The sequence below is a fragment of the Artemia franciscana genome, chromosome 12, assembly GCF_032884065.1.
Source record: "Artemia franciscana chromosome 12, ASM3288406v1, whole genome shotgun sequence".
Classification (NCBI taxonomy): domain Eukaryota; kingdom Metazoa; phylum Arthropoda; class Branchiopoda; order Anostraca; family Artemiidae; genus Artemia; species Artemia franciscana.
In genome coordinates this window covers 35296720-35319483 of record NC_088874.1, presented here as the reverse complement: position 1 = coordinate 35319483, position 22764 = coordinate 35296720, and the positions used below count along the sequence as shown (strand labels likewise).

The 22764-nt window shown below is 34.5% G+C and overlaps 2 protein-coding genes across 5 annotated transcripts; both read left to right on the top strand.

The window, feature by feature from the left end:
• The first annotated feature begins 505 nt into the window (after positions 1–505).
• Positions 506–16236, top strand: LOC136034038 (uncharacterized). 4 transcript variants are annotated; one of them, XM_065715110.1, is made up of 4 exons: positions 506–611; positions 9040–9146; positions 11388–11546; positions 15678–16236. In XM_065715110.1, exons 2-4 carry the CDS (start codon positions 9104–9106, stop codon positions 15884–15886), a joined length of 411 nt encoding a protein of 136 aa, XP_065571182.1. In that variant the 5' UTR covers positions 506–611; positions 9040–9103; the 3' UTR covers positions 15887–16236. The 4 variants fall into 4 exon arrangements, with proteins under 4 accessions (XP_065571182.1, XP_065571181.1, XP_065571180.1 ...); XM_065715109.1 differs by having other exon boundaries at positions 521–2256; XM_065715108.1 differs by having other exon boundaries at positions 530–594.
• Positions 16166–18304, top strand: LOC136033518 (zinc finger protein 182-like; the record flags this gene model as incomplete). The annotated part of the gene is made up of 1 exon (XM_065714265.1): positions 16166–18304. A coding segment is annotated over one exon (1197 nt), but the record flags the coding sequence as incomplete, so codon positions are not given.
• Positions 18305–22764: the final 4460 nt, after the last annotated feature.

The following is a 22764-nucleotide window of genomic DNA, read 5'->3' as shown; positions in this document are numbered from 1 at the left end:
ACCACTTAGCAAGGAACACAAATTTGACCAGAGAACAATAATTATTTAAAAAAAAAGGAGAATATTGAAAAAAAAAACTTGCTATAGTTGTCCCACTACTATCCTGTAAATGCTATACGCCCATTTATTTAGACAAATCAATTTAAGACAGGTATCAACAAAACTCTATCAGGGATTGTATACGCTTAAGATACAATCAAGCTATTTGAATGCTTAGTTTTGTGATATTCTAGTCTTGAAATAATAAAAAAAGAGAAAAAGTATATGATCTATTTATTTTTCACTAGCTCATTTGAGCAAAATCATTTGTGACAGCCAAATGCTCATGGTTGGCTTAGAACCTCTCTAAATGCTCTGAAACAGAAGGAATAAAAAAATTATACTAATCAGCATTAAACTGTCCCATAAATTTAAACATGCGCATTTAATTCGAAAATGACGCTACTGCTAGTCAGCTTACTGTGCCGTTCCCACTGGCTCTACTGCAGTTAGAAATGGGCAGTTACCGCGCAGTAACTGCAGTTACTGAAAAACCGTCAGCTGGAACACACCCCCAGTACCCTGTAGTCTCTCATACCCTTTATGTAATTAGCTGTAAGACATCTATGTATGTAAGATATGTAATTAGCTGTTAGACATCTAGGCCTATGTCTTGGAAAGTGAAACTCAGTACTGAATCCAGGGTAAAAAATATGCTCTTGTAATGTAGCCTATTGCCTAGCATCTATGTTAATCCTCTTCTGATTTTCAAGTCTTAGGAATTTGCCTAGTTGATAGCTCTATACCTTACTGAAATTTTGATGAAACAACATATTATCTTAATTTTCAATTTTCTCTCTCCTCTGGTCTTAGCTCTGAAAAATACAATTCCTGTGATTTGGGTTGAATTTTAAGCCATGTTAATGGGTTTAATTTAAATTTGAGAAATGTATTTGCAGGTCTTTGAAACCTCATAAATTGGAATTAAGCAAAGTTGTGAAGCTAAAAAATGTTCTCTTGTACTTTATTTAATCAGACAATCTGTTTTGCAAGGTTTCACTTTTATAACACAAAGATTTTCAAAGGTTATCAAAACTCACTGCCCTCTATAGGGAGAAAAGTAGAGGTAGGTACTTCAAAAATACCTTCCTAGGACATAATATATTCTGTAGACCCATCCCTTAAAGTTCAATTTCCTAACCTAATCCCTTTCCAGTATAGCAAAAAAGTAGCTAAATTAGAATTTTACCTACTCAAGTATCAGGACAAGAATTTTATCCAGGATGTTGCTAAAATTTTTCTATTTATTGTGATTTACTTAGAAAGACATTATCATTGTCTTAAGTAGTAAGTAGGGAAGCTTTTTTCCCATTGTCTTAAGTAATAAGTAGGGAAGCATTTTTTCTAATTTACTGTCTTGTAATCCAGTTTGCTCATAATACTGTAGGTATAACTTATTGTTACATAATTTAATAGTAATCAAACAAGTAATTTTATGATAATCTTCTCCATATTGATAATTTCTTATATCTTTTTTCTTTTAACATTAATTCTACAAACACTTTTTGAGTACTGTCCCACCTTCCATTCAAAATAATTTTACTTTTCACTAATTAGTATTTCACATTTCAATCTTTCTTTCAAATGGTGTTGTCCTATTTTCTACTTTCATGTTTTAAGGCTTTGATTGGCAATTTGTTGACTGTTACCTGGTATTCTGACACTGCTTCCAGGATTTGGGTTATGACTGTAACATGTCGTTTTGCTATTGTTTTTCAGTTCATTTGTCAAGAATTCTACATAGGATTATTCTTGCTTTCCCGGAAGGATTGCTTCCAGGGTTGACACAACCCTTCAGAGGCCAGGGACAAAGGTTAACTTTACTCTAGGGCATAACTTATCACAACCCTTATAAAAGATTTTCACAGAATGGGTAGTTGTATAAACTTTGGAGGAGACTTATTTGATTGGAAATTGGAAGCTCTAGTATCCTTATTTAGAGTCAAAAGTGATTAGAGGACAACCAGCCCCCCCAAGCCCATCATTTCCCATAACACATTAAGATCTTTAGACATCTGTTTTGTTCACCATTGTTGAGAGGTACAATATTTATGTATTTGGGGATGACACCCCCAACAGCCCTCAGGGTGAGGATTGTAAGTTAGGCAATTTGTCCATTGTTTACACATAGTATATGTTACTGAGAAAGGGTGACATGTTTGACCTTTACTTTCCAAAGGACGGTGCAGTCATGGAAATCTTTCAGAGAATGCTGAGGTGAGTTATTAATTAAATCAATATGTCAGGTTCAGGTTCAATTGGGTTTTGGTTTCAAACTTAAAGTTCACTGCTCTGTGACAAAACTCACACTGACAAAAGATCACGTTGATGTATTATGTTGACAGCAGTTGTTAAAAGGGTGCAACACAGGGATGATGGAATATCATTTAGAAATTTTCAGGAAATGATAAGGGAGATGATGAATTTACAAAAAGGCAATGTTTCCATGCTGTTACTGCTACCACTATTATCACCAAAGGTACTGCTTCTGTGGTGAGTGCTACCAAGGCTGAGGGTATTGAAATGAACCTTTGAGTAAACATTGGGGGAAAGTCGAACTAAATCAAAACATACCTTGTGCATACAGATTGCTGGTACAGGCATATCAGCAATATTTTGGCAAAGGCTTAACATATCAGGATGAAACATCTGGGGTACTATGAGGGGTATGTTCAACTGACGAAAAGGCTGCATGTGCAGGTTACTACTGTTCTTAATACTGCTACTACTGCTGTCACTCCTACTACTAATACAGTACTACTGCTGCTGCTATATCTCCTTTTACTGCTGCTATTATGATGCTAACACTATTAAGGCTAAGTTTATGAAGGGGAAAATCTGAGAGAATATTAAGGTGAACTTTTCAACTAAATCAAAAGACACTGTTCATGAAGATTTTGAAAAGGTTGTATTAAAGAATGGATATAGGTATTGAGTTGGAATTTTTGTAGAATGCTGATAGGGGAAGATCAATTGACCAATAGGCAATATCTGCATTTTACCACTTATACTATTACTCCAACTACTACTTATATTGCAACTACATGTAAGGGTAAGTGCATTAAGATTCATCAAGTTTATGAATATTTAGATTACTCCAAAGAACATATGAGCAATGTCATAGCAAGAGCTATTTGTATTAAGTTTAAGCTTCCAGGACTTGATGAGAGGGATACTCAACTGACAAAAAGGCAAAATGTTAATATTGCTGCTACTAGCAGTGGTGCTGTTACTATTAATACTACTAGTAGTGCTACTAATATTACTGCTGTGACTACTATTTACAACTATGTCTATGGGTATGAAGTTGAAATTTTCAGGGATTACAGAGGGAGGAAGATGAACTGACTCATAACATGCTGTCCATATGCAGGTCATCAAAAGGGCATCCTAGCAATATGTTAGGAATAGTTTGATGTTAAGTTGAAACTTAAAGGGCTTGTTGTGGGGGATGTTGAACTAACCAAAAGACAATATTTGCATCCTAATGCTATGGTTTCTACTCAAATTACTTCCACTACTACTACTACTACAGCTAAGGCTACTACCATTAATTCTACTGCTACTGCTGTCACTACTTGTACTTCTATTGTTACTAGCTAAGGGTATTAAATAATTTGGGGAATTTTTAAACTGTATTCAACTAAATCAAAATGCCATATCCTTACAACTTGTAAAGAGAACACATGTGAAATACATCAGGGATTGTTTATGGTATTAAGTACTATATTAGTACTATTAAGTACTAAGGTACTATATGTATACTACCACTAATGCTACTATATAAACTAAGGGTATTAAAGTGGAGTTGTCACTGAGTGTTTGAGCAGGTGTTGCATTAATTAAAAATAAAACTACAAGCATGTATATTTTCAAAAGGGTGACACAGCAATATCTAGAAAACAGCTTAAATTATTACTTTAGTACTTTCAGGGTAAGTTGTAGTGAATTTTGAACTAGCCAGAAGGCTGTTTGCACAATACTAATGCTACTATTATTATTACTTTAACTAAACTGTAACTAAAGGTATTAGTGGGAAATTTTTAGGGAGAGCTTTAATTAAACAAAAACTCTATGCATATAGATTTTCAAAAGAGCATACAATCAATATCTTAGGCATTGCTTCTCTATTTCAGGTAGCAATAACATTGTAACTTTTAAAGGAGCTAACTTGGCCTGACATTAAAAGTTCTAGTGCCCATTTTAAGAATCGAAAGCTTTCAAAGGGCAAGCACCCCTCCTCTAAAGCCCATTAGTTTCCCAAGCATATTCTGAGATAGCTCAAAATGTGTTTACTCTAAAATTATGAGATAGCTATTTTGTTCAGCATGCTTGGACAGTCATTTTTATGGTTCAGTAATTTACACTTTACTGAAAACAAAATGAATTCTAAATATTTTATTTTTAATTCTATAAATTAAAAATTATTAATTGTGTGTCATTCATTGTTTGTTTCTTTGTTTTTTCATTCATTTGTTGTTTTCAGTAAAGTGCAAATTATGTTCTTGTCTTGAGAAGGCATGGGGTTGTCAGCTCTATTCAAGCTAATTTCAGCAGGGGATATACCTCCTGCTACAGCTAATTTCTTGATTTTTTTTTTACCAAGAGACTGATTCCTGTGTTTGGAGACAATCACACAGCCAACTTAGGCAAGACCCCTTGGGTTCGCTCTCTTTGGGGGAGTTGGGGGGAGGGTGAAGTGCTTTGGCGAGTTTGGTGCTTCTGGACGTGCTAGGACGAGAAAAATTGGTAGGCGTGTCCGGGAGCTGCACAAATTGACTTGATAAAGTTATTTTCCAAGATTCGACCATCTGGGGGGCTAAAGGGAGAGGAAAATTAGAAAAAAATAGGTTATTTATAACTTATGAGTGGGTGATTGGATCTTAATGAATTTTGATATTTAGAAGGACATCGTGACTCAGTGCTCTTGTTTTAAATCCTGACCAGCATTAAGCCTCTGATTTTCCTTTTAAATCAATCTATTGATTCTTAGAATTTTGTTAGAGCTCATACCATATGAGCTCTTGGATCTTAGCTCTTCTTGCCTTGTCACAAGTGCCATATGAGCTCTTAGACAAATATGAAGTAGTCCATATTTCTGACCTACAAATAAAGCAATCATACCACTTGATACATTTCTTTATGCCCTTTCCAAATATAATAATCATGTTCAGTACAAATTCAATTTTAGCCTATCTTTTTTAAACCTTACCCAAATATATAGGCCATTTATGTATTTGCCATGTGTTAAATTCGTAAAATGCTCCATGTTTACCCAAATATACTGTTTTGCACAATCATTGAATTTTTTGGGGGGAGGGGGGGTTGACATCGATTGCTTAGTCTTCATTAGGCTGTTGAGCAAAATGACATGTTCAGGAATTTGTTGATTTATTAATTTCCATAGCTCTTTCTTATAAGTTGTATTTATTTTGTAAAATTGCTTAAGAGCGTCTATTTGCTCATAATAGTGCAGATATAACTTATTGTTGCAAAAGTTGTAACAATCCCATAAGTAATAGTGTGATAATCTTTTCCATATTGATAATCCTGCTAGGCACCGAAATAAAAAAATAATTGCTTGATTTGGTTTAATAGATTTGCCTTCTCGGATTCAGTCTTCCAGTGGTGATTTGCGCAAAAAGACCTTCAACTTTGTTCACGTTTACGACTCTCTGCAGCCTTTTTTCCATATTGATACTGGTTTAATTAGTCCATGTTGTCTTTTATTAGTTTGAACTTTTTTTCTTTGCTGTTTATCGTTTTTGTTTTTGTTTATTTATAATACTCCGTACTTTGTGTTTTTCATACTTTTACAGGTAATAAAGCTCATTCATTCATTCATTCATTCATAGTTCTATTAATGGATAATAACAATCCTTACCATGAAACAAATACCATTTACATCTGAGTTGTTTTCAATTTTACTTCTTGTTGCACCTTTATCAGCAAAACTTGTTTGATAAAAACGATTTTTGTTTTCACTTGTTTAGATTTCAGCACTGCTGTCTGGATGTGCAAGATGACTAGTCACTCCATGTCCCATAGGCTCTTGTTTTCTTTCTGTTGTCACAAGTCTCACAACTCTACTTTTTAAAACAATAAAAAACTTTGGTGCAAACAGCTGTCACTTTGTTAAAGGCAGCACAATAGCACTACCTAAGTAATTAGCAAAGTGGAGACACTTAATTTTTTTTTTTTTGGGGGGGGGGGGTGTTTTCTTTCTAACCAAGGCAGTTTTTATAAAAGGAGCTGTCATAGAAATTTTGAAGGGGTCTCATTCAGTTGAAAAAAATGAAAGATCTAGTGCCCTGTTTAAAAACAAAAGTGATTGAAGGGTAACCAGTCCCCTCCCTCCATCAATGCCCTTCATTTCCCCAAAGATATCCTGTCAAAATCTTGAGATAGCTATTTTACTCAGCATTGTTTAAGAGTGATGTAATTATGTCTGTGGGTACTTAAACCCCTAAAGCACTCAGGGCAAGGGCTATAAGTTATATTAGTTGCCTATTGTAAACGTATAAGGTTTTTATGGAAGAGGTGGTTTTTTAAACTTCATCAAGGGCTCATTTTATTAGAAACAGATATTCTAGTGTACTTTTGAAGAGTCAAAAGTGGTTAGAGGACAGCTAGCCCCTGCACTGTGTCCTATTTTCCCCAAATGCATCTGGTAGAAATTTTGACATAGCCATTTTGTTCAAAATAGTTCCAAGATTATATATCAAGATGTTTAGGGTTGACAAAACCCCATCAAGGGTATTGTTTGTAAGTTATGGTCTGGGGTGATATAAAGTGTCTATGGAATGGGTAGTAGTATAAACTTTTGAGGGGGCTCATTTAACTGGAAATTAAAAGCTCTAATGCCCTTTTCAAGAGTTAAAAGCTATTGACTCTTAAAATCATTTGGGGGTGACTGTATCCCAAAACACATCCAAACAAAACTGTGAGACAGTTATTTTGTTCAGCATTGTTGAAAGGTCTAGTAATCATGTGTTTGGGAATGTCAATTCCTCTTCCCCCCCCCCCAAAGCCCTGAGGACAAGAGCTGCAAGTTAGGCAATTTGTCTATCATTTACATATAGTTTATGTTATTGAGAGAGGTAGGCATGTTTGACCTTTACTTTCCAAAAATACTTTACATTTAGGTAAGTCTTTCAGAGAATGCTTAGGGGAGTGCTGATCTAAATCAATTGAATTTGGTTTTATGTCTCCTCATGTTAACCTAAAAAATAAACTTAATATTATTCCCGAGAAATTCTATCCATGCTCTTTGACAGCCTGGATACACTCACAGTCATTTGATTTAGCTAAATTGTAAGAAAAGATGTAGTAATAGCTTTATTCCTGAAAGTTTCAACTTCATTCCCTCAGTTATTCTTGGGATATTACTAAGATGTTAAATCAATGTTAAGATGTTAATTACATGTTAAATCAATGCAGTTTGCCCATTATACTTTCATGCTAAATTTTGCTTCAAAACTAGATCAAAAGGCACTGTGTGTATGCTGGTTGCTATCTCAGTAATATCCCAAGAATAACTGAGGGAATGAAGTTGAAACTTTCAGGAATAAAGCTATTACTACATCTTTTCTTACAATTTAGCTAAATCAAATGACTGTGAGTGTGTCCAGGCTGTCAAAGAGCATGGATAGAATTTCTCGGGAATAATATTAAGTTTATTTTTTAGGTTAACATGAGGAGGCATAAAACCAAATTCAACAATACTGTTTTTGTCCAGATTTACAAAATGGTATATGTTATTAAAAATTATGTAAAAATATCTCAACATACAAAGAAGCTAAACTATGGATTTTTATTAATGAAGCTCTAAAATTTTAAAATATTAATTTATTTTTCCATGAAAAACACTTCGTGAATAAAAAACAAACAGAAATTGATAAGAAAAAATAATATAAAAACCTGTTTTTCCAAAAAAAAAAGGAAAGAGCTCCATTAAACCAAAAATGAGCAGAAATAAATTCAAATAATTTTCCTAGTGTAAAACTACCACTTATCAACATCAATGAATAAATGAAACATAAAACAAATATAAATTACCAAAAAAAAAAAAAAAATCAAAACTAGTAGAAATGTGTTTTCTTTTTTTTTCAACATCCCCTTCTGTATTTCCTAAAGAAGGTGCAGTAGTAATCAGTCACCTTCATGCTCTTAGTTGTAGTAGTAGTAGTAGTAATTGTATTCCTTGTATTAGTATTAGCAGTTGTATTAGTAACAGTATACATACATTGCCTTTTTGGTCTATTTAATAACCCCCTTGTAATGCACCAGAAGTTGGAACTGGATGTACTTAAATGCTCCTAAGTAATTTTTTATGTGTCCTTTAGACAACTTGTATGGTTTTGATTTAGTTCCACCTTCATTTCAAAATTATCACCTTAATATCCTCAGCCCTAGCAGTTACAATAGAAACTGTAGTAGCATTAGTAGTAGTAGTAGTAGTGGTGGTGGTAGTAGTGGTAGCAGTTATTTGACCTTTCAGCTATGCTGAACAAAACGGCAATCTCTAAATTTTGTTTGGATGACTTTGGGGAAAACAGGTGTGTTGGGGGGGGGGGGGGTCTATCTGTTTTCAAATCAATATTGAATCTGTAAAAGGGCTGTAGAAACTTCCAATTTTTAATTGAAACATCACTTTGCAAAATTTCTACAACTCCTTCCATCCAAAGTGCTTGGGTGACAAAATAATAATAATAATACACTCAGCCCATTTTTCTCTTTTCTTTCGCTCATTACTTTACAATGCAATAGCAATGTCTATTATGAGATCTGTCCAAAAATTGTTCTTTTGCTTGTAACTTTTTCATATGAAAGCTGGAAAGTTCATAGAAACTAAAGATTTGCAATACATTGCAGTGGGATAGACAAACAAAACCCAATCTGTTTATAATGAGGCCATTTTTATTGCCAGGTTTTGTCAACTACTTTCTAGGCTTTATGTTCCTTTTTTCCTTATTACTTTATTAATTCCTTGGGTTTTAGGGATTTCCAATTACTTGGAACAGTTCAGAGAGTCAGACAGTGCAATTTACTCAATTGATGAAATATGGAAGAACTGGATGTCTTTGGCATCACTGCTATTAAGCAAGGTAATTTTCACTATGGGCTTACTGAGGCAGTTTGCTGCTTATTTGTCTGATTGAAGATCCAAAGTGAGGAGAGTTGTTAAAATTCCCACTTATTTCTGCTGTTTTTACTGGAAACCTAACTTGAAACCTAACATGAAACCTAACATGAAACCTAACATGAAACCTAACTTGAAACTTAACTTGAAACCTAACATGAAATCTAATATGAAACCTAACTTGAAACCTAACATGAAACCTAACTTGAAACCTAACTTGAAACCTAACTTGAAACCTAACATGAAACCTAACTATCATAGATTAAATCAAATCCCTTGAAAAAGATAATTTTCAGACTATTGCCATGCTAATCATGCGTTTTATTACCTTAAAGCAATATAGTTGTCAGGTACTACAGAATGACCAAAGAAACGAAGAAAATATTTAAGGTAAAAGTTTCCAAAACGACAGTTATTTTACTCTTACAAAATGAGAAATTAACTGTTGTTGGCAGCTTTATTCTGTTGCTTCTTTTGGCTATTTGTTGGACAAATAAGGGTAGAAGACTGCTGTTAGAGCGGGTAATCACGTTTTAGAAGGAGAGGGCATGTAATAACTGAGTGTTTGGAAACTATTACCTATGGGCTACTAATTTATTTAATCTTTTAAATGATGAGTCATCTTTCACTGAATAGAGGGGGGAGATTCAGGTCCACCGCTTTAGAAGGAGAGGGCATGTAATAACTGAGTGTTTGGACACTATTACCTAGGGGCTACTAATTTATTTAATCTTTTAAATCATGAGTCATCTTTCCTTTAAAATAGGGTGAAGATTCAGGTCCACCGCAATTATGCCTTGCGAATAGGACAGCCAGGGTATATTCAGAGAGAAATCTAGAGATTGAAGCACCCATAAGAAATTTCTTGTGTTACAAAATCAGTGCTGTAGCTATTATAAACAGATTATGCATCATTGAGTTCACACTGTTCAAACTGATCAAATCAACTCAAAATCAATTTTAATCGTTATGTAATAGTATTTTTTTTTTAAATAATAGCATTTTTGTAATAGTTTTTTTTTTATTTTGTAATTTAGCATTAATTGTAATTTTTTGTAATAGTATTTTTTGTGATAATATTATTAATTTTAGTTAAAACCATTCTTTTAAATATAGCATTTATTTTTATTTATTGCATTAATATAGCATTAATTTAAATATATTATAGTATATACAATATAATATATAATTTAATATATTTTATGTAATTTAAATAATTTATATGATTTTTATATAATTTAATATATAATTGAATATAATATAGTATAATGTATATTAAATTTTAATATAATAATTAATATAGCATTAATATAGCATTTTGGTGATAGTATTTTTTGTATTTTTCTTCATTTTGTAATTTTGTTATTTTGCAATTTAGTATTAATTGTATTTTTTTTTGTAATAGTATTTTTTGTGGTAGAATTATTAATTTTTGTTTAAACCAATTAAATGACTTGTTTGGTGGTTTTGAATGAATTAATAAAATTGTTTTTGTTAACGTAAAATATTTATTTTTTCAGCTTAAAGTATGAAGTTCTTTTTGCTTTTGAGAAGAAACAAAAGCTACAAAAGTAATTCAAAAGAGCATAAATTTTGAGAAGTATGTCTAGCATTCAAGCTTTAGTAAAACCTGTCGTGTCCTGTCTTTATGAAGTTTGCATCTATAAAAAGTCAAAAAACTTTAGGTGAAAAAATTCGACAGTTGTCATTCCAATGAGGCTCTTTCAATTTGTAATTGGTGCCAATTTTGAGAGTGTCCCTGCTTTTTTCCAATTTTTATCGGTCTGTTTTCCTTAGAAGCTTTTACTGTTTATGTAAACCAAAATAATAGTTTCTTAAGCCTTGTGTTACCAATCAACTTGAAAAGGTAAATTACTCTGATCACACAGTTTTTTTTTCAAAAACAAGTTAAGTTTTCTACAGCTGTGGGTGATTTTTTGCTCTTGTTAGGTAGCAGTAAATATTGAGGAATATTTTTGCCAGATTATCCTTGCATCATTGTCAGATTTAAATAATTGTCACTTTTTATAGCCCTTTACTCTTCTTCTTATATATTTATGAGCTCTCTAAATGCCTAGAGGATCAGTTCCCCTCTACTTATACATGAAGTACCATATAGAAATTATGTTACATTTAAAATGTTTATTATGAATAAGAGACATTTTTTGTGAGCTATTTAATGTGATTTTTATGCTGATGTTCTTAGAAGCAGAAGAAACATCATCAAATGATAATAAAGACATTTGTGGAAGTTCCCTTTCTGTAATATTTATGGAACATAAAGCCGATTCTTTTGGTGGCACTTCAGATTGTCAACATAATACTGGCAATCTTAAACTGGAGTCAAAAATTGACGAGGACAAGGGTATGTTTCAAATTTTCTGATCTATTGCTGTGTTTTTCCATGTCCAAAATTGGATGTTGAATTTTGAACTTCCTTTGAGATTGTGACGGGGCATCAGAGATAGGTGTTAGTTGTGTCTGAGTGCACATATCAAATTTGATATAATTTTTTTTATTATTTAAGAATTAACGACGCTTCTTGACTACTAAGGTCCCTGCGTCGGCCCTGCAGTGCATTCCTGCAGCGTGATTCGATCTCTGGGTCCCGTATTACCAAGCTAAGGTCAAATCCACTGCGCCACCACAGGACTAAATTTGATATAAATATCTTGTAAATAATGGTCAAAAATGGTTTTAATTATTACGCCATCTTTTCTATGTCCTAATTAAGTCCCTCATTAAAGACGAGCTTATTTTAGTTTAAGCTTTTGCTTCTAACTAAAGTTGCACTAGTGATTATGACCTTTTTGGCCAGTGACTTAATTTTTGGACGTTATGTTGTTGATTCTTCTAAAAGCATTTTTGTCATATTCAGCCTTTAGAAGGACGAGGATATTAGATAGAAAGGACGATAGAAAGGAGGATAGAAAGGACGAGATTTAGAAGGACGAGGATGAAAAGTCTGCTTTCAGGACTATTATAATTATTGCACATCGCAAAATGAGTATTTTATAGTTTTTATTTTATTTGCGGATGAAATTTGTTGAGACTTGATGTGCTTTTTTCGGCTATTCTATATTAATTGAAGGATAGTTTATAGTTTAGTTAAGTCTATTTTAGTCTATTATACAGTATAACCTGTTGTAGCACAGTGGATTGGTTCTCTGCTTGGCATTACGAGGCCGAGGGTTCGATCCCCGCCGCAGCAAGGCTGGGCGACAACCTCGCTACTTGTTCCTGTAAAAACACCCAGCAACTGAAACGTCGTTTTGACGCCCTATGCGCCAGCAATGGCTCTAGAGGATCTTTATATATATTTTATTTTATTACAGTATAATAAACTATAATATAGTTTATCTATTAATTTACTAATTACCGGAAGCGCTTTAATTTTCCCAAAGAATAACAAGATCGTACATCTGTGAATTTAAGAAGAGGGTGGAACTCTGTATCAGCTAACCTTCCTTCTAGAATTAAGGTATTTGAAAAATTTAAGAGAGGTTTCTTAGATAATTTCTCGTACCATATTGGTCTGCCATAATACAGAATGAAAAAATGATCAAAAATGTTTTTTTTTAATGCCAAACTAAAGTACTGAAAAAACGAAGCAAATATTTCAGAGAAACAACCGCTTATTTTCTTCAGCGCAAAAAAATATTTAAGGAAAATCCCAAAAACGACAAAGAAAAACCCAAATCAAGCACTGTGAGTAAATCTGGCCAAACAAACGAATAAAAAAAATGAAAAACAAAATTAAAAGAGGAATAAAATTCAGTAAAAGCCAAAATTAGAAGAGTTAACACTTAATACCTAGCAACCAAAGGGGAGTCATTAACGAATACCCATGATTTGCACAAAATCCAAAACTTCTGAACTGACAGCAAAGGACACTTGTAAACAACTGGCCAGTGAAAGGAAATTCATTCCCTCAAACAAACGAGCCAGAAATTTTGTAACTTGTAGAACTATGCCATTTGATTTCTGATTTTAATAATTGTAGTTTTTGCACAAACTTTTTGAAATGTGAGTGGTTGATGACGCGTTTTATACTGTTGAGGTTTATTTCAGAGATGACTAAAGTATAGGCTTCTCTTGTAAAAAACTAACTAAAGAGTGGTTTAAGAATAAAATGACCTAAGGATAAATGATATTTACTTTGTTTTTTCACTACATTGTTTGGCCCTAAAGCACCCCATTTTTCATCATTTTTCTTTATGGCACTTGCTATTTACCAAGTGACATATAGCAATCGCAAATTGTGTCGGTCTGTCTGTCTGTTGGTTTGTTGGTCCCAGTTTTGCTAGTTTAGGTACTTCCAGATAGCCAGGACGATGAAATTTGGCAGGCGTATCAGGAACCAGACCAGATTAAATTTGAAATAGTCACTTCCCCAATTTAACCATCTAGGGGGGAGTGGAGTGGGGGGACGGTTAATTCTGAAAAATTAGAAAAAATGAGGTATTTTTAGCTTATGAAGGAGTGATCGGGTTATAATGAAATTTCATATCTAGAAGGACCTCGTAACTCAGATCTCCTATTTTAAATCCCGATCGGATCCAGTGTCATTGGGGGGAGGACCGAAAATTTTGGGAAACGATTAGAGTGGACAGATCAGGATGAAACTTGGTGGGAAGAATAAGCAGAAGCATAAGATACATGACTGACATAATCGGACCGGATCCTCCCTCTTTGGGGTAGCTGGGGGGGGGGGGGTTAAAACGAAAAAATTAGAAAAAATAAGGTATTTGTAACTTACGAACGAGTGATCATATCTTAATAAAATTTGATTTTTAGAAGGATCTTGTGCTTCAGAGCTCCTATTTTAAATCCCAACCAGATCCAGTGACATTGGGGGGAGTTGGAGGGAGAAACCGGAAATCTTGGAAAACGTGAAAATTGGGGTACTTTTATCTTACGAATGGGTGGTCGGATCTTAACGAAACTTGATATATAGAAAGATATTATGTCTCAGATGCTCCAATTTGAATCGGTACCGGGCAAGTAGGGGGCTGGAGGGGGGAAACAGAAATCTGGGAAACCAGAAATCTCGGAAAACGCTTAGAGTGAAAAGATCGGGATGAAACTTGATGGGAAGAATAAGCACAAGTTTTAGATACGTGATTGACATAATTGGAACGGGTCCGCTTTCTTTGGGGGAGTTGGGGGGATTTCAATTGTTTTGGTGAGTTCGGTGCTTCTGGACGTGCTAGGACGATAGAAATTCGTAGGCATGTCAGGGACCTGCGCAAATTTACTTGATAATATTCGTTTCCCCGATTTGACTATCTCGGGGGCTGGAGGGAAAGGAAAAATTGAAAAAAGAGGTATTTTTAACTTACGAGTGGGTGACCGGCTCTCAATGAAATTTGATATTTAGAAGGAGATCATGTCTCACAGCTCTTATTTTAAATCCCGATCAGATCTGGTGACGTTGGGGGGGAGTTGGACGGGGAAACTGGAAATCTTGGAAAACGGTTTTAGTAGAGAGATCAGGATGAAACTTGGTGGGTAGAATAAGCAAATGTCGTAGATATGTGATTGATGTAACCAGACTGAATCCGCTCTCATTGAGGGAGTTAAGAGGGGGGGTGTCCAGTGCTTTGGCTAGTTCGGTGCTTTTGGACGTGCTAGGACGATGAAAATTGGCAGGTGTGACAGGAACCTGCACAAATTGACTTGATAAAGTCGTTTTCCCCGATTCGACCATCTAGGGGGACTGAAGGGAGAGGAAAAATTAGGGATTTTTAACTTACAAGTGGGTGATCGGACCTTAATGAATTTTGATATTTAGAAGGACCTCTTGTCTCATAGCTCTTATTTTAAATCCTGAACGGCGTTAAGCCTCTGATTTTCCTTTTAAATCAATCTATTGATTCCTAGAATTTTACTAGAGCTCATGCCATGTGAGCTCTTGGTTCTTAGCTTACGACCTCGTCACAAGTGTCAAATAAGCTCTTAGATATTAAAATGTTTCTTCGTAAGATTTCATGAGAAACTGCTTTGTCAGATATATGTTGTTGGCTCTGAAGATAAATCTTTCATTGTCTTGACCACCTGTGATAAACTAAGAAACTGCGTCAATTGAAAAAAATAGGAAGTTAATATAATACATAAATACTATAGTCCAGAGATATTTTTTAGAAAAACTCTTAGGTAAATTGATGTACAATATAAAGCTTAAGAATATCAAATTACCAAACAAAGAAAGTAATAAAGAATTTGAGGTGTCATATGAGTAATGCCTTTAATTGTTTTTATATTGCAAATTAAGTACCAAAAGAAGGAAATCTGTGATAACCGTGCAACGTTGAAAATTTTAAACACTTGAAAATTAATAATTAAATTATTCACAAAGTTAATAATTTAATATAATAAAATAATTTATAAATAATAATAAATAATTTAATAATTACAAATTAGTATACCAAATAAAAGAAGGACTTAAAAAATTAGAATTTATAATTAATTTTTCTTCTATTTTATATTATTTTAGTTCTCCCTGTTGCAACGTTGTATGATAATGATAGCAGAAAACAAGGATATGGATTACCTAGCATCCCAGGTCTCACAAGGATATGTCTAAAAAAAGAAACGGATTTGAATTGTCTAAATAACATGCCGAGTCACATTTATCCTTTTGCTGAAAATGATGTGGCAAAACAGGAGGTTTCTTACGCAGGAAAAAAAACCTTTCGAGTGTGATGTATGTAAAAAAGCTTTGCTAATAGTGGCAATTTATCTCGTCATCAAAGAACTCATACTGGAGAAAAACCCTTCAAATGTGATATTTATAAGGAAAAGATTGGCCAAAAATCAACCCTAACTGACCATAATAAAACTCATACCGTAGAAAGACCTTTCGAATGTAATATATGTGAGAAACGTTTTACTTCTTGTAACAGATTTTTTATCATCAGAAAACTCATACTGGAGACAAACCTTTTGAATGTGATATTTGTGGGAAAAAGTTCCTCTTAAAAACTACCCTATCTGATCATCGAAAAATTCATACAGGCGATAAACCTTTCGAATGTGGTATATGTGACAAGACATTCCGGCAAAAAGTCAATCTATTTATTCATCAAAGAACTCATACTGGGGAAAAACCTTTCGAATGTGATATATGTAAAAAATGTTTTACTAATAATTCTGTTTTGTCTGATCATCGAAGAACTCATACTGGAGAAAAACCTTTTGCATGTGATATGTGTGAGAAAACATTCCGCAAAAAATCCAACCTATTTATTCATCAAAGAACTCATACTGGAGAAAAACCTTTTGCATGTGATATATGTGACAAAACCTTCCGACAAAAAAAAAGACCTGCTTAATCATCTAAGAACTCATACTGGAGAAAGACCTTTTGAATGTAAAATATATGACAAAACATATACTCAAAAAAATAACCTAATTATTCATCAAAGAACTCACACTGGAGAAAAACCTTTTGCATGTGGTATATGTGAGAAAAGATTCTGCAAAAAAACCAACCTATTTACTCATCAAAGAATTCATACTGGAGAAAAACCTTTTGCATGCGATATATGTGACAAAACATTCCGCCAAAAAGTATACCTATTGGTTCATCAAAGAACTCATACTGGAGAAAAACCTTTCGAATGTGATATATGTAAAGAATGTTTTACTTATAATTCTGTTTTGTCTGATCATCGAAGAACTCATACTGGAGAAAAACCTTTTGCATGTGATATGTGTGAGAAAACATTCCGCAAAAAATCCAACCTATTTATTCATCAAAGAACTCATACTGGAGAAAAACCTTTGCATGTGATATATGTGACAAAACCTTCCGACAAAAAAAAAGACCTGCTTAATCATCTAAGAACTCATACTGGAGAAAGACCTTTTGAATGTAAAATATATGACAAAACATATACTCAAAAAAATAACCTAATTATTCATCAAAGAACTCACACTGGAGAAAAACCTTTTGCATGCGATATATGTGACAAAACATTCCGCCAAAAAGTATACCAATTTGTTCATCAAAGAACACATACTGGAGAAAAACCTTTTGAATGTGATATATGTAAGAAGTGTTTTACTTCAAGATCCACTTTATATTATCACAAAAGAAAACATACGGAAGAAAAATCTTTCGAATGTGGCATGTGTAAGGAATGTTTTACTTCAAGTGCCGGTTTATCTGATCATTAAGGAACTCATTGTGGAGAAAAACCTTTTGAGTGTCATATATGAAAGAAATGGTATGCAGGAAGTTATGGTTTATCTTATCACAAAGAACTCATATTGGAGAAAAACCCTTTGAATGTGATATATGTAAGAAATATTTTACTTCAAGTGCCAGCTTTCCGATCATCAGAGAACTCATACTGGAATAAAATCTTTTGAATGTGATATATGTGAGAATTGTTTTGCTTCAAGATCCGGCTTATATCATCACCAAAAAACTCATACTGGATAAAAACCTTTCGAATAAGATAAATGTAAGAAATTTTTCATTTCAAGTGCCAGTTCAAATGATCATCAAAAAACTCATACTGGAGAAAAGCCTTTAGAAATTGATATATATGGCAAAACATTCCGCCAAAAAGCCACCCTATTTATTCATCTAAGAACTCGTACTGAAGAAAAATCTTTCGAGTGTAATATATGTAAGAAATGTTTTTACTTCAAGTCCCGTGTTATCTTCCTTCTTACCGTGTTATCTTAAGTACCGTGTACCGTTCCTTCAAGTACCGTGTTATCATCTAAGAAGCCACACTGAGTGAAAAACCTTTGTGTATGTCAGTGTGTAAGGACATTATATGCTTATTAAAATGCTTTTGTTTGATTTATCAAGGAATAAATATAAACTTCTAAAGCTAAAGATAAACTTCTTGTTGTGTGTAATTTTGTGATTACAGAAGAATTTTTGTCAGCGATTCACAAGAAAACTTTTTTAGTTTCCACAAAGCATAAGCACATTTATAAATACATAAAGGAAATATCACACAAGAAGTACATCCCTTCTTTCAAATTATACAATAAGACATGAGATATTTGGAGTATGCTCAAGCTTTTAAAAACTATTTTCTCTGAACTGTCTTCTTTTCCATGTTTGTTTTATATCTGAAATGTTTTTTTTTTCTTTTCAAGAAAAGAAACCTTGCTTTTGTTGTTTTTCCTTGATTATTAGATGTTTCTGTTCTTTTCTGGTTTTTATCGCCATAGAATATGCCTCGTTTCTCGCGTCTAAAGATATTAGCGTTTTTTTTATCTTTGCTTTTCCTTTTTCGGTGGCCAGGGATTATCCCCATGGAAAAATCCCCCTCCCTGTGGAAAATAGCCCCCCTGGACCCTCCCCTCACCGGAAAATATCACCCCACGCCGTTGGCTGGTCTCCAATCTTTTTCGATTGTAAAAAAAACTAGAACTCTCAATGTCTGAACTAAAGAGCACACTCCAAAGTTTAGGTGACCTTGAGGTGGAGGTGTGGATGAGGAAGAGACAGCCCCCTCCTGTACGGAATATATTTTACTCATTTTGGGGTTTAGTTTTATTCTTTACTTTCATAATAACAGTGTAGACCAGGAATATTCCCAGAAATCATGAGGGAGTAGATATCAATTTCACATTTTTGGTAGGTTTTTAAAAGTTTCTTTTGTACTCTTCCCCCTAAAACAACCTTTGCTGGAAAATACCCATGTGCTGGCTTTTTTCTGGAAAACTTTCCCACCGAGGAGGGAAACAAGTCTTTTTCTAACGAAAGCGCGCTAAAAAATATTTCAACCGAGATCGTCCACAAGAATTTTTCTGGGTGGAATTTTCAGCTAGAATATAATCGTCTTGGTGGAATTTCCCTGGAGAGGGGGGAGGATATTTCTACGTGAAAGCAACTTTCCGTGGTGTAGTTTTTCCGTGGGGGGAAAGGAATTTTTCATGGAGGGGGAGCCGGATTTCTCGGTATCCTTTAAAAGCGCTCGGAAACTAAATTAAAAAAGTTTTTTCATGTGAAGGTAAGGAGCAACATCAAAACTTAAACGAACAGAAATTATTACGTATATGAAAGGAGTTGCCCCCTCCTCAAGACTTTGCTCTTTGTGCTAAAGTTTTCACTATTTGTCCATATTCTTTAAGAATGACTCCTGAAACACAATGACCGTTTGATAAAACTAATAAGTTTCTTTTTATTTCCAAATCACCTGTTGTAAAAGAGTGTAGGTAGGTGCAGAGTGGGAGAGGGGAGGGTGCATGAAAACCACATCGAGGGAGCTGGGTGTGATAAACAATCAGAAATTAAAATTTGTTTGAAACATGTTTTTTTTTTTTTTACTGAGAGTTCAGAACAACATTAAAAAAGACTAAAATCAGTCTATATAGAGTGGGGATGCACCCTCCTAAATCCATTGCTCATTAAACTAACGTCTCTATTGCTTTGGCAAAGCTTTTTATCATAGGCAGCACAAAAGTGCTGCCTAAGTAAAGAGCGATGTGGGCACAATGTATTATTTTATTTTTTTGTCTTAGACCAGGACAGTTTGTATCGAAGGACTTGTCATAGAAACTTCAAAAAGGGCTCATTCAATTGGAAATTGAAACGGCATATGTCCTTTGTAATAGTCGAAAGTGATTGGAGGGTAATTAACCCCCCTCCCACACCCACATTTCCCCTAAATTCATCCAATCAAAATTTTGAGATAGTCATTTTCTTCAACGTAGTTGAAAGGTTCGGAAATTATGTATTTGAGGATGACAACCCACCCCCCAAACCCTCAGGACAAGGGTTATAAGTTATATCCCGGGGGTGTATAAGGCTTATATAGAAAAGGTGATCGTATAAACTTCGGAGGGGGTGCATTGGATTGTTAATCAGAAACTGTAGTGCCTCATTTAAGATCAGAGTGATCGGAGGGTGTATACACTCCCTAGACCTCGTATTTTACTGATAGAAATTTTGAGATGGTCAGTTGTTGTCGTAGTAATTTCGAAAAAGGCTAATTTGATTGGAAATTGTAGGGTCTAGTGCCCCTTTTAATAGTCAAAAGTGATCAGAGGGCAGCTAAACCTCCTTCCATGCTCAACACTTTCCCAAACACATCCAATAAAAATTTTGAGATTGCCATTTTTCTCAGTGTAATTAAAAGGTCCAGAAATCATGTCTTTGAGGATGACAGTCCCCCCTCCCGTACAGCCCTCAGGGCAAGGGCTGTAAGTTATGGCCTGGAGACATATATAGGCTTTTATGGAAAGGGTGGTCATATAAACTTCGGAGAGGGCTCACTGGATTAGTAATTGGATTTTCTAATATGTTTTTTTAAGAATCAAAGTGATCGGAGGGTGGATGCCCCCCCCCATACCACATTTTTTCCCAAAATGCATCTGATAAAAATGTTGGGATGGCCATTTGCTGTCGTAGAAACTTCAATATGCTCACTCGATTGAAAATTGAAAGAGCCATTTTAATTGTCAAAATTGATTGTAGGCCAACAAACCCCTCCCCCCCATACACATCCATCAATTCCTTAAACACAACTAATCAAAATTTTGAGATAGACATTTTGCTCAGCGTATTTGGTAGATTTGAAAATCATGTCTCTGACAACGATAACCCTCCCCCCACAGCCTTCAGCGCAAGGGTTGTAAGTTGTGCCCCCTGATGGCGTATAAGGTTCTTATGGAAAGTGTGGTTGTAAAACTCCAGTGGGGGCTCACTAGATTAGAAATCATATGTTCTAGTTCCTTTTCTAAGAGTCAAAGTGATTGGGGGCAGCCCCCTACGTTATATTTTCCACATATGCATCCGATAAAAATTTAAGATAGCCGTTTGTTCAAAAATAGTTGAGGATCATATAATAAGGGCTTTGGGTGGGACAGAATACCCCAGAATATGAGGTTAAGGGTTGTAAGTTATGCCCCAGGAGCACATAAGGTTTCATGGAAGTGGTGGTCGTGTAAACGTTAGAAGAGGCTCATTTAATTTGAAATATACAGTTCTAGCTCTCTTTTAAGAGTCAAACATTACGGAGAGCAGCTAGCCCCCCTCCCTGACATCGTCTTTTCTCAAAATGCATTTAACTGATATTGTGAAGTAGCTATTTTGTTACCAATAGTTCAAAAGTCATATAACAATGTCTTTAGGATGAACACAATCCCCCAGAGCCAATGTGAAAGGAATGTAAGTTATGCCCCGGGGCATATAAGATTTATATGGAACTGGTGGTCTTATAAGCTTGGATTAGAGGGAGCTCATTTGATTGGATTTCCAAAATTGTAGTGTCCTTTTTAAGAGAAAAAATGAATGGAGGGCAATCACCCCCCCCCCCAAGTCTATCATTTCCTAAAGCATATCCGATCAAAATTTTAAGAGATCTGATTGTTCAGCCTTGTTGAACGATCCACTAATTATGTCTTTGGGGATGTCAACCTCTCCACAGTCCTCAGGACAAGGTATGCAATTCGTTCATTGTTTACACACAGTATATGTTATTGTGAGTGGTATAGATGTTTGAACTTTACTTTCCAAGGAGACAAAGGGCATTCAGGTGAGCCTTTCAGAGAATGTTGAGTGGGGCGTGAAACTAAATCAAAACACTTTATGTGCATAAGGATTGTCAAAAGAGTGTAACAGGAATAACTGAGTATATTAATTTGGAATAATCAGGAAATGAAGGGATATGATCAAAAAGGCAATATCTGCATGCTACCAAAACCACCACAAGTGCCATCACTACTACTATCAGACTACACTATTTACAGTAATGATGGAAAATTCGAGCTAAAGCAAAAGACGCTATGTGCATGCTAATTTTCACAATAGTGCATCTCAAGAGCTGATTTGGGTATTAAAGTTGGAACTTTCTCAGATAAGGCTTAAAGGGGAAGATTATCTCACCGAAAGACAATATGTGCCCACTACTGCTAATATTACTGTTACTATTACATTTACTGCTACTTTTAAGGATAAGAGCACTGAGAGGAAAATTTGATGACATACAGGTTATCAAAAGGACATATCATCAAGTTCAAACAAACAGGACTTACTCTGAGGGATATTCAACTAACCAAAAAAAAAAAATCATCCTAATGCTACTGCTTCCACTCATACTACTTCTACTGTTACTATTATTACTACTTCTATTTCTGCTCCTGCCACTAAAGCTTGGGCTAGTGCTATTAAAGCTAAGTATATTAAGGTGCAAAATTTGGGATGTATAGAAACTAAATGGAACTAATTCGAAACACACTATGCCCACACAGACTGTCAGACGGACGCATCAGAAATGCTTCAAGAACGGTTGATGGTATTAAGCTGAAACTTTCAGCGTGTGTTGAAAGGAATGTTGAAGAAACCAAAGGAGTTATGAGTATACTGCTACAACTGTTGCTACTGTGTCAGTTAAGGGTATTAAGGTGAAGCTTCTAAGGAGTATTTAGGCGGATGCTGAACTAAATAAAAACAAACTATAAGCATGTCACCTCAAAAAGGTGACAATGCAATATCTGAAGAACAAATATTATTATTATTCGAACAAATATTAACTTAGAAGAACAAATATTATATTATTAAGTTAGACAATTAAGAGTAAGTTGTGGGGGATTTTGAACAATCCAGAAGG